At 43.1% G+C, this 12,042-nt stretch overlaps 1 protein-coding gene across 5 annotated transcripts in view; it reads right to left on the reverse strand.

The window, feature by feature from the left end:
* Positions 1-12,042, reverse strand: part of DYNC2I1 (dynein 2 intermediate chain 1) — a 100,656-nt gene that overhangs the window by 17,459 nt on the left and 71,155 nt on the right. For all 5 annotated transcript variants that reach the window (XR_012902113.2, XM_006111907.5, XM_075922734.2 and 2 more), the window contains 4 exons: positions 11,708-11,821; positions 7,810-7,871; positions 4,504-4,555; positions 3,362-3,422 (listed from right to left, as the gene is read on the reverse strand). Coding sequence is in view for 4 of the 5 variants with exons in the window: in XM_006111907.5 (XP_006111969.2) it covers positions 3,362-3,422; positions 4,504-4,555; positions 7,810-7,871; positions 11,708-11,821 (289 nt within the window). In the remaining variant the exon portion in view is untranslated. The remainder of the gene's footprint in view (positions 1-3,361; positions 3,423-4,503; positions 4,556-7,809; positions 7,872-11,707; positions 11,822-12,042) is intronic.

The raw sequence follows: 12,042 nt of genomic DNA on the forward strand, positions 1-12,042 counted from the left end.
CCTCCTGGGGGACAAAGTATCTTCGTTCCGTCCGCTTATCCATAGGAGGGATGGACACGGGAGTCTGCCACAAGGCTTTGGAAATCTTGGCCACTGTTTTGTTAATCGGGAGGGCCACTCTAGAGAGGGCATCTGTGTGAAGGATGTCCCCCGTGGGATCGGTGTCATTGGACACCCTATCTGTCTGGACTCCCAAACTTTGGGCCAGACATCGGAGGAGGTCCTGATGGGCTCTGGTGTCCATAGAGGCCATGGATGGTCCAGGGTCTCCCAGAACCTTGTCAGGGGAGGAGGACGATGATCCCTTTCGGATTTCCCCGACAGATACCCCCGAAAGTGCCGGATCCTGCTGCGTGCAGCAGATGAGGGTGGGGGAGGTTGGCTCACCAGAGCCACACTCCCCAAAGGACCAGGAGACTGCTGGCTGGGAGGCAGTGACTGGCCAGACGCTGGCGTACTGACCAGTGGGGTTTCCAAAGGAGGGGCCTGAGGACCCGATGCGACCGAAGCCGACCTGGAAGGGGGGTTTCCCTGGGCTTGGTGATATGGCTAAGGAGTCCAAAATGGCCACTGGGCTGGAGGTTGAGGAGGCCATGACTGCCGGAGCAATGGACTGCTTGTGTCCATTGCTGCTGGTATTGACAAGGCAGACTATTGTGTCGGGAGAGGTGCTGTGAACGGGAGTGGGAGCCCCGAGAAGACCAGGTGGATTCCACCTCGGAGGCAGACATGTAGTCCAAGGTGGACCAAGGAGGAGCCGATGCAGACACTTGCGGAGCAGCCAAGGCCGGACTAAGGGCTGGGCTAGCCAGGCAGCTGCCCAGGGTGCCAACCTATGGGGGGGCACCTGCGGCACCGGCTCCCTCATCCCCGTGGCGCCGGCCAACAGCACCCTTCCCCCCATGGTCACGAGGCCCTGCACGGCTGGGCAGCACATGCACTGTGCCCCCCAGGGGCTGGCCCGCGCATGCACTGTGTGCCCACGGGCGGCGCCGCACGCCCTGGGCATCAAAATGGCTCGGGATGGCTCTGGGAGCAGCTACATGCCTGGCCATAGATTCCTGCTTCCCCAAGTACCAAGGTGGCGGTGGTGGCATAGTGGTGCTGGCATCCGGTGCAGAGGTAGGTGCTGGAACGGTGTGAGCCAGTGCATGGTACCGCAGTGTATCTGGTGCCATGTCCTGATGTGGCACTGCAGGTAAGGATGCACCACTGGTCGGTGCCGTGGGTGGTACCGGTGGAGCCAGGAGAGGAGGGCAGTGGGTCCAGGCTTCCAGTGCCTAGGTTTCGGGCTGTTTCGATACCCAGTGCTGGAATGTCACGTGTTGCCTGGAAGGCGTTGGAGTAGGGGGCAGCGAGGGGGAAGAGTCTATGAGCACCCTTGCCGCTTCTAAGGCCTCCAGTGTAGTTCAGGAAAGTCTTCCAAGGGGCTCTACGCTGGGAGTAAGGTCCGCCTGACCTGGAAGGCCTGGGCTCTGGACTTGCCGGTGCCGCGTGCCCCACTGAAGGACCATCCCGTTAGGCCTCCTCCTCTTCTGTGGTGCTGGAGACTGAGACTGCTGTCGAGGTCTCTGCGGTGCTGGTGAGGCACGGTGCAGGGGGGAGTCCCGCATGAACGCCGGTGCGCTTTGAGGACCCGGTGCCAACTCCAGCGCCAGTACCGGCCAGAGAGTCATCTCCATAAGTATGATCTTAAGACGCGACTCTCTCGCGTGTTTCGTTCGTGGCTTGAATGCCTTGCAGATTTTGCAGGCTTCAGTGAGGTGTGTCTCTCCCAAGCACTTTAAACATGAGGAATGAGGGTCACCTCGAGGCACAGGCTTGTGGCACTTTTTGCAGGACTGAAAGCCTTGTGGGCTGGGTGTACGGCGCGCCGCGGCGGGGAACAGCAACGAAAACAACAAAGAACAACAAAAGAGTCTTTAATTTAACTGCAGGTACATAAGCTAACTGGAGAAACAGAGAAGAATACTGAATACAACTATCGCTAGAAGCGCTGAGGGCTGTTCCAACGACCGTCACGGCGGTAAGAAGGAACTGAGTAGGTGAGGGGGCCAGCAGGGGTATATATGGGCCGATATACCAGCGCCACTCCAGGAGGCTCCCCACTGTCCCTAAGGGTACTGCTGAAGGGAAAACTTCCGACAACATGTGCACGCTGCGCGCACACACCTAATTGAAATGCACATGAGCAATCACTAGAAGAAGAATGGAAATATTTTAAACAGGAAAGTCTCCCATAATTTGAACCATTAATGGACATCTTTGACAAAAATGTATAATTTCAACAGTAATGAACTATTGAAAATCCTGATCAATATTTATTAGATGTATTAGAGAACAATAATGTGACCAGTTCCATGGGATAATTAACTTTGGGTATGTCTACACTGCTCGCTTTATTTTCAAATAAGCTACAGTAATTCCTTATTGAACACGTGCCCACTTAACACGTTTTCACGATTGTTTTTTTAGGAAACGTTTTTTGAATTACATGACCGTCCCAGGAATAACATGATTCCCCCAGCTGGCCCGTTGCCGGTGGCTGCGTGGGGCTTCACCCGCCTCCCTGCAAAGCAGCGGAGGGTTTGCTGCTTGCCGCGCCGTTCCCCAGTGCCCCCCCCTCGCCGAACTCAATGCGGGTCCTGGCAGACCCGTCACAGGGGCATACTCCCAACCCAATCCCCCTTCCCTCTCCTCCCCTTCACTTCCCCAGAGCCAAACACCTCCCCTCCCTGCTGTAACCCAGTCCCCTTTCTCCCAATCTTATGTCCCAGTCCCAACAGACACCACTGCTTGAAACACAACCCCCACCTTTTCCATTATTTTCAATGGGAAAATTGACCCCGCATAACATGTTTTCACTTAACACAATCATTTTCTGAAACATCTATAGTGTTAAATAAGGAATTACTGTATTTCCAAATGGTTATTCCAAAATAATTTATTTAAAAATAGCACATCTACACTGCAGGGAAGCCTCAAAAATAGTCTGAGGCAGGCTTCCCTAATGTAGACATGTTATCTTGATTAAGAGCTCCCCGGAGGCAGTGGAGAGGAATAACTCAGAATGGCCCTGGTGAGGGGCTATTTCAAAATAGCAGTTGTGGAGCCTCTACACACACTTTATTTTGAAATAGCTATTTTGGAATAGGTGTTATTCCTCGTAGAATGAGGTTTACAGATTTCGGAGTAAACCGACTGTTATTTCGAAATTATTTCAAAATAATGGAATGGCTGTGTAGATGCTTGCATTGTTATTTCGAAATAATGAAAGTTATCTTGAAATAATGGTGCAGGATAGGCACACCCTTACTGAGTTATAAATACACAATTTAATGATTAAACACTGTTTTCTTACCTGTTATTCAACTGAAGAGTAGAGCTATGTACTAATTTTACTTTCCCTCCAGGAATTAAACCTGAAATGATAAATAATTATTCTTTAAATCAAGAGCATAAATTTCAATGAAATATCAAAAATCATATATCATTATAGACAATATTAAAATAACTAAGTTAAAATAGAATTAAGATCTCAATTAATAAACACAAGGAAGTTTACAGTTAAAGCGCTGTCCTTAAAGATGAGACAAGCTGAAATGTGTTATTGTCTCCAGGATTCAAATGTTGTAATATTTGTTGGAATTGGGAGGGATAAGGGAAAAGAGAAAAATGGTCATTTTAATTCTAAAATTATAATCTCTAGAACTTCTACTGAATTACAATGTGTATCAGTTCTACGGGTATTCTCTTTCTGTTAATATGCATTATTACATCATACTATCACTACAGAAAGAGAAATGACGGAAATGATACATTTATATCAGGAGTAGGGAACCTAAGGCCCAGGGGCTGGATGCAGCCCCCAGCTTGTTTGGATCTGGCTCCTGAGGCTCAGACCACACTGGTGCTCCAGTGCCTCCACTGTCCCCTCTGCCTTTCCCATGGGACACAGAATCTACTAGCCTGCAAACCTCTGGTGCATGAGGTGTTTTTTGTTTTGCTTTGGTTTCTTTGCTTCTTATGTGTGTGTGGCCCCCTAACCCAAAAAAGGTTCCCCGCTTCTGATTTATATAATTATGACCACAGGTAATAAAATAGATAGTAAAGATACAATAATACTACCAAGAATAATGCTTTCATATTATATTAATTTTAACAGAGAACTGAAGTGGCAACTGAAAATTTCATACTATAAAGGTAGAGTCTGAAGGAGAAAAATAAATGCTAGGGGCATTATGCTGAGCTGATCCAATGGAGTTTGATAGAAACTCAATAGCTTTAAAACTCCACACATCAATATTTACACAAAATATCCAAATTCAGCAAATTATGCAGTTCTGCAGGGACACAGGAGATTATGAAACTAAAAATTTGATCAACATTTTATTGCATATATATAAAAGCATAGTTTTATTATGCCCTCTCAATGACCTCTTTCTCTCTTCTATGTAAAAACAGATTGCCTTACCAATTGTTCCTCTCATGTACAGTACTTACCTAAATCACTCTGTGAACCAGCCAAATCCACTTTTTGTAATTCAACTGCTACCTAAAAAAGGTTCAAATGATTGAAAATGAGCAAATATTAAATACAAACAAAACCTACACTGACATAGGTATTTCTAGCCTTCCTGTCATTGCTCTATGTGAGCATCCATGAGGCTGGTAGACCTAGTGCCAGCTCTTGCGAAAGTACCCATGTCTCAACTGAACACTGTCAAATGTATAGCTGGAATCAGTCTGGCTCACCTGTGAATTAGTGTAGGTATCAGAACTAGAAGGACGTGTTTAGACTTTAATTAATTGCTATCTGCATTTATCTCCATATTGTAAGGTAATAGTTGAGTGGTTATATTGTGAGCCTCTGTAACTGTGTAAATCACCAGACAAGGAAGAGACATTAATTAATGTGAAGGGCTGTTTTTCAACAGATAGTATTTCAACATTCCCAACAGGAAAGGTCCACCAATACCAAAAAGACTATTGTGAGATGTTAAAAAGGACAAAAGATGTTTGTTGTTCTGCTCTCTCCCCTTCCCCATTAAGATGAGTCATGAAAATTGATTCCTCCAGAGATCTTAAGTTTGTAGCCTGGAGCACTTGGAAGGAGGGAGATTAAAAACCCCAAATAAAAGGAATAAGGGATCTCTATGCTGTTTGAACTCTGGGGAGCAACATGTTTCTAGGGATACGCAAGAGACCTCCAGCTGCTTAGCTTGGGTTAACTCTAATGGACCTACAGAGCTTGCTGATATAGACATTTCCATTACCGTTTTAAACTTGAAACAAAATACAGGACTATGTAGCACTTTAAAGACTAACAAGATGGTTTATTAGATGATGAGCTTTCGTGGGCCAGACCCACTTCCTCAGATCAAATAGTGGAAGAAAATAGTCACAACCATATATACCAAAGGATACAATTAAAAAAAAAAGAACACATATGAAAAGGACAAATCACATTTCAGAACAGAAGGGGGATGCGGGGGGGGGGGGGGAGGAAGGTGAATGCCTGTGAGTTAATGATATTAGAGGTGGGGAAGGGTAGATGTCTGTGAGTTAATGGTATTAGAGGTGATAATTGGGGAAGCTATCTTTGTAATGGGTAAGGTAGTTGGGGTCTTTGTTCAGCCCCCTGCGGAGAGTGTCGAATTTTAGCATGAATGCCAGTTCAGAGGATTCCCTTTCAAGTGCAGATTTGAAAGTCTTCTGAAGTAGGATGCATGTGATTAGGTCATTAAGACAGTGTCCTTTCTGGTTGAAATGGCAAGAAACTATATCCCCCTTCTGTTCCCCATGAAATTAGTAGGAGCTGTGCTGTGTCTGAACTGGTCATATAAAATGAAAAGCTATATATCCCCTTATTATTTTTGAGTAACCAGTGGATTAATCTGATTACTAGTAATATTGGGATAAGGCTGATACACAGGATAAAGTAGAAATATTTCTAGTTTATCAGAATCAATCATAAAAATCATAGGCTGTGTCCAGACTCAGGGGTTTTTTCGAAAAAAGTAGCTTTTCTTTCGATGGCGGTAAACCTCATTTCACGAGGAAGAACGCCTTCTTTCGAAAGTTCCTCTTTCGAAAGAAGGCGTTCTTCAATGTAAATAGGGCTTCTTCGAAAGAGAGCATCCAGACTCACTGGATGCTTTCTTTCAAAAAAGCAAGCCGCTTTTTCGAAAGTTCAACGTGCAGTCTAGACGCTCTCTTTCGAAAGAGGCTCTTTCGAAAGTATCTTTCAAAAGAGCCTCTTTCGAAAGAGACTTGCAGTCTAGACATAGCCATAGACTCATAGAACCATAGAGCTGGAAGAGACCTCAGGAGGTCATCAAGTCCAGCCCTCTGCCCAAGGAAGGACCAATCCCAATTAAATCAACCCAGCCAGGGCTTTGTCAAGCCGAGTCTTAAACACCTCTAGGGATGGAGACTTCACTACTTCCCTAGGTAACCCATTCCAGTGCTTCACCACCCTCCTAGTGAAATAGTTTTTCCTAATATCCAACCTGGACCTCTCCCACCGCAACTTGAGACCATTGTTCCTTGTTCTGCCATCCATCACTACGGTGAACAGCCTTTCTCCAGCCTGTTTGGAACCTCCCTTAAGGAAGTTGAAGGCTGATATCAAATCCCCCCTCGCTCTTTTCTTCTGCAGACTAAATAAACCCAACTCCCTCAGCCTCTCCTCATAGGCCATATGCTCCAGCCCCCTAATCATTTTGGTAGCCCTCTGCTTGACCCTCTCCAATGTATCCACATCCTTCCTGTAATTGGGGGCCCAGAACTGGATACGATACTCTAGATGTGGCCTCACCAGAGCCAAATAAAGAGGAATAATCACATCTCTGGATCTACTGGCAATGCTCCTCTTAATGCAACCTAATATGCCATTAGCCTTCCTGGCTACAAGGGCACACTATTGACTCGTATCCAGCTTCTCATCCACTGTAATCCCCAGGTCCTTTTCTTCAGAACTGCTACTTAGCCAGTTGGTCCCCAGCCTGTAACAATGCTTGGGATTCTTCTGTCCCAAGTGCAGGACTCTACACTTGTCCTTGTTGAACCTCATCAGATTTCTTGTGGCCCAATCCTCCAATTTGTCTAAGTCACTCTGGACTCTGCCCTCCAGCATATCTACCTCTCCCCCTAGCCTAGTGTCATCCGCAAACTTGCTGAGGGTGCAATCCATCCCCTCATCCAGGTCATTAATAAAGATGTTGAACAAAACCGGTCCCATAATAGTCATAAAAAAGCCTTCAGTATATTAATTAGAAAGTAGAAAAAATATATAGGTATTATCCACAAAGCAGGGTTACTAACCTGACTATAATAGTTTCCAACTAGGTAATCAATACATTACCGTATTGTGGCTAAATTTCACATGAAAAATATTTTTAAAAAGACTGAAGAGACTTCAAATACATGTTATGTATGGCTTCCCACCTCAGTTTCAATGACTGATTATCATACACATAGCAATCTAATCTGAAGTGAGTAAGCAAATGAGGATCAACAGAGATTTCCCAAGAAACAGATAAATGTGAGCAAGGTCCACATAAGGGAGCATTGCTAATTTATTTGACCACATAAATCATATACTTATCAACAGCTCTGCCTTATTGGAACTATGTGGCATGGAAGCAAGTCAAGGCGTTTCTGGGAAATTGCCAATAAATGGCATATGTTGCCAGTTTTCTAAAGAAACTCTTAGCTGAAATCTTGGAAATTTGAAGGATGCGTAATTTTTGTAGAAAAACATTATTTCAAAAGTGCAATATTACTACTTTTCATGCATTTACTCACCCACAAATTCAGAGTCCCATTTTCATCCATGGAAGCTATTTGAAATGACAGGCCTGACATTTCTATGGGGGGAAAGTATAATAATACAGTACTAATAACAACTTTATTACATAGTACCTTTATCCTGAACTATACCAAAGAGTTTAAATATTTACCAGACTGCTATATTAACAATGGGTTTTCTGGGCTCTCTTTAGTTCTCCTGTGTGCTGCATAACAGAAAGGAAAGTTCCCTAATTCCAAATTGGATAATCTCTCTTCCACCAAAAAGTCCACGGTTACCCTTCTGCACCTCTCTACATATTTGGGTTTTGCAGAGATTTGGAGGTAGAAAAAGAAATGGAAACAGGCAAAATTAGATAACAGATGGAGTGTGCAGCATGCTCTTCTCTGGTCCCTTAGTTTTTAAAGTTTGGCACAGCATCAAAACTTGTTTTGATGTTTCCTGAGATAACAGTATTTCTATGAGGAGGTGAGTCATCAAGCAATATAGAGAGAGGGTACAGAAAGAGGTGCCAGGCACATTATGGGTGTTATCAGAAACAAACCTTTCCACAGATTCAGATGGTCTTACCTCTTACCTGAGGGAGAATATTTAGAACATAAGAACATAAGAATGGCCATACTGGGTCAGACCAAAGGTCCATCTAGCCCAGTAGCCTGTCTGCTGACAGTGGCCAGCGCCAGTGCGGACTGAAGACAATGATCAAGCGATCTGTCTCCTGCCATCCATCTCCAGCCTCTGACAAACAGAGACCAGGGACACCATTACTACCCCCTGGCTAATAGCCTTTTATGGACCTAAACTCCATGAATTTATCTAGCTTCTCTTTAAACTCTGTTATAGTTCTAGCTTTCACAGCCTCCTCTGGCAAGGAGTTGCACAGGTTGATTATGCGCTGTGTGAAGAAGAACTTTCACTTATTAGTTTTAAACCTGCGACCAATTAATTTCACTTGGTGTCCTCTAGTCCTTATATTATGGGAACTAATGAATAACTTTTCTTTATTCACCCTCTCCACACCACTCATGATTTTATATACCTCTATCATATATACCCCCCTAAGTCTCCTCTTTTCCAAACTGAAAAGTCCCAGTCGCTTTAGCCTCTCTTCATATGGGACCTGTTCCAAACCCCTAATCATTTAATTGCCCTTTTCTGAACCCTTTCCAAGGCCAAAATATCTTTTTTGAGGTGAGGAGACCACATCTGTACACAGTATTCAAGATGTGGGCGTACCATAGTTTTATACAGAGGCAGTAAGATATTCTGTGTCTTATATTCTATCCCTTCTTAATAATTCCTAACATTCTATTTGCCTTTTTGACTGCTGCAGCACACCGTGTGGACGTTTTCAGAGAACTATCCACGATAACTCCAAGATCTCTTTCCCGATTTGTCGTAGCCAAATTAGCCCCCATCATACTATATGTATAGTTGGGGTTATTTTTTCCAACGTGCATTACTTTACACTTTTCCACATTAAACTTCATTCGCCATTTTGTTTCCCAATCACTTAGTTTTGTGAGATCCTTTTGAAGTTCTTCACAGTCTGCTTCTATGTTGACTATCTTGAACAGTTTAGTATCATCCGCAAACTTTACTACCTCACTGCTTGCCCCTTTCTCTAGATCATTTATGAATAAGTTGAAAAGGATTGGTCCCAGGACTAACCCTTGGGGGACACCACTAGTTACCCATTCTGAAAATTTACCATTTATTCCTACCCTTTGTTTCCTGTCTTTTAACCACTTCTCAATCCAGTTCTCAATCTATTTGGCGGAAATTTCATAAGGTTCACCTTATGGAGTTTCTTAGGCCATCTTTCCCCTCTGGTGCATTTTACAGGGGAAGATACAATACTGCCAGGTGCGTATGTACTCCTGGGGGAATTCTGTGCCCTGCATGTGGTGCAGAATTCATATTGTACATAAATATCTTGGCTCCCACACAGGAAAGTGGGGGAGCAAAGAAATCTGTGGCGAACATAAGACCCTTCTGCATCAGCTCAGGCACATCTGCTGGGAACAACTGGCAATAGAGAGTAGACCACTGTGAGGGGGGAAAAAGGCAGCAAATGTGTGCCTGTGTCTGTAGAGAAACATTAAGAGGGTGGGACTGGGCACTTACCTGCATGCAAATGAGTGAGAAAGTCTCACTCTTCCAGGTATGTCTAAACTTGCACCCTCTTTCGAGAGAGAGATGCAAATGAAGACATTTGAAATTTCAAATGAAGCTGGGATTTAAATATCCCATGCTTCATTTGCATATTCACGTTACGGCACTATTTCAAAATAACAGACGCTGTTAAGACACAGTTATTTCAAGAGAAAACCCTTCTCTCGAAATAACTGGTAAACCTCATTGTATGAGGAATAAGGGTTATTTCGAGAGAAGGGTTTTCTCTTGAAATAACTGCGTCTTAACAGCGTGTTATTTCGAAATAGCGCCATTTTGAAATAGCGCCATAACACAAATATGCAAATGAAGCATGAGATATTTAAATCCCGGCTTCATTTGCAATTTTTGGACCTTAGTGCATGAGCTTCTACAGCCGTGTATCTGAAAGCGGTCCACAAAACCACTCTGAGAAACCTACTAACTGGCCATTCTGGTGTGTGTATTTACTGTCTCCGCAGCCACGGAGCCTCGTGGCTCCCATTGGCTCCAGTTCACCATTTGCAGCCAAGGGGAGCTGCAGGAAACAGCATGGGCTCTTCTTAGCTGCAAATGGCATGGGAGCCATTGGAAGTCACAAGACTCCATGGCTGCAGAGCAGGTAAACAAACACACCAGAGCGACCAGTTAGCAGGTTTCTCAGAGTGGTTTCATGGACTACTTTAAGAAGCACTGCTCTACAGCTTGAGCTATAAAGCCAGCTGGCTCTCAGGTAAGGCTGTATTGGGAAACTCATTCTTTCTCTCTTTAAGTGGCATTTTGCTGTATGAAAGTCCTAGCAACTACAAACAACATTCTACTTTATAGAATTCTAAACACAAAACTAAAAGTAATATAATTTAAATCAAAATCCAGGATCATAACTTGAATGTAGCGTCTTGGTTACCAAGTACAGTAGACTTCCGATAATCCGGAACCTATGGGACCTAGGTGGTGCCGGATTATCAGATATGCCGGACTATCAGGAGGTACTATAAACTGGTTATATATATATATATATATATATATATATATATATATATACTGTATACATTAAATACTATATATAAAGTGTTCTTAACCCTTTTTATTGTACATACTGTATACAGTATACTGTAATGTTTTAGTTTTTTTAAGCCTTTTTTACCCTTTTTGCTCTGTTCAGCTGCTGCCGCTGTTACCTTGTAACTCATTTTTTGCTGAAACTCACTCACTAGGCTCTTGCCATTTTGATGCCAGACTATCAGGAGTGCCGGACTATTGGATGCCGGACTATTGGAGTTTTACTGTATTTGAAACTTAACTTTCATGTATTTAGGAAATGCTGAACAGTTGTTGTATTTTTTCTGTATGGTAATTTAAATAAATTACAAACAAAGTGCAACTGGGGTCATTATAATGCATTGTTTTGACAAAATATGCAAAATTTAGCTTTTTTTTTTGGTGCACAATTTCGGATTTTTGGTGTGGAATTCCCCCAGGAGTACAAAAGGAGCATGACAAAAATGTACTCGTATTTGTGGTAAAAGAGTATACACTAACAATGCACAGTAGTTTAGGATAGAAAATGATGAATAATGTTTTATCCAAATAGAAATACAGGAGACTTTATAAAGAATGCAGAATGCAGTTATGAACTAGAATATGGCTAGGGGTCAGGAACCTTGTAAAATGTCTAGTATGACAGATTTTTAAAGATTGTATCACATTTATAGATCTGTTTGAGCACAGCTCACATACCTTCTTGAGAAGATAGGTGTGACAGCTCATAATTCTGTTTCTTGTAGATAGATGTTGAGATCGATTCTATTGCAACTACAGGACATGAGTGGTTTAATGAGGACAGAACACCATCTGTATTAAGGAATTAACAAACACTGTACTGTTTTCAACAACAACAAAAAACCCTACACATTTTCAGATTACTGTTTTAGATTTTAGTGATTACTGATCAGGAATAACAAATAATGAATTTATTAAAAATGTCTCAAAAACCCCTCCATAAAATATAGTTCTTATATTTAAAAGAAAATAGTAATGGAAAATTGTGTTCTATTATTTGTTTTTATTTTTCA

The sequence above is a fragment of the Pelodiscus sinensis genome, chromosome 2 (assembly GCF_052426305.1).
Source record: "Pelodiscus sinensis isolate ZL-2025 chromosome 2, ASM5242630v1, whole genome shotgun sequence".
Classification (NCBI taxonomy): domain Eukaryota; kingdom Metazoa; phylum Chordata; order Testudines; family Trionychidae; genus Pelodiscus; species Pelodiscus sinensis.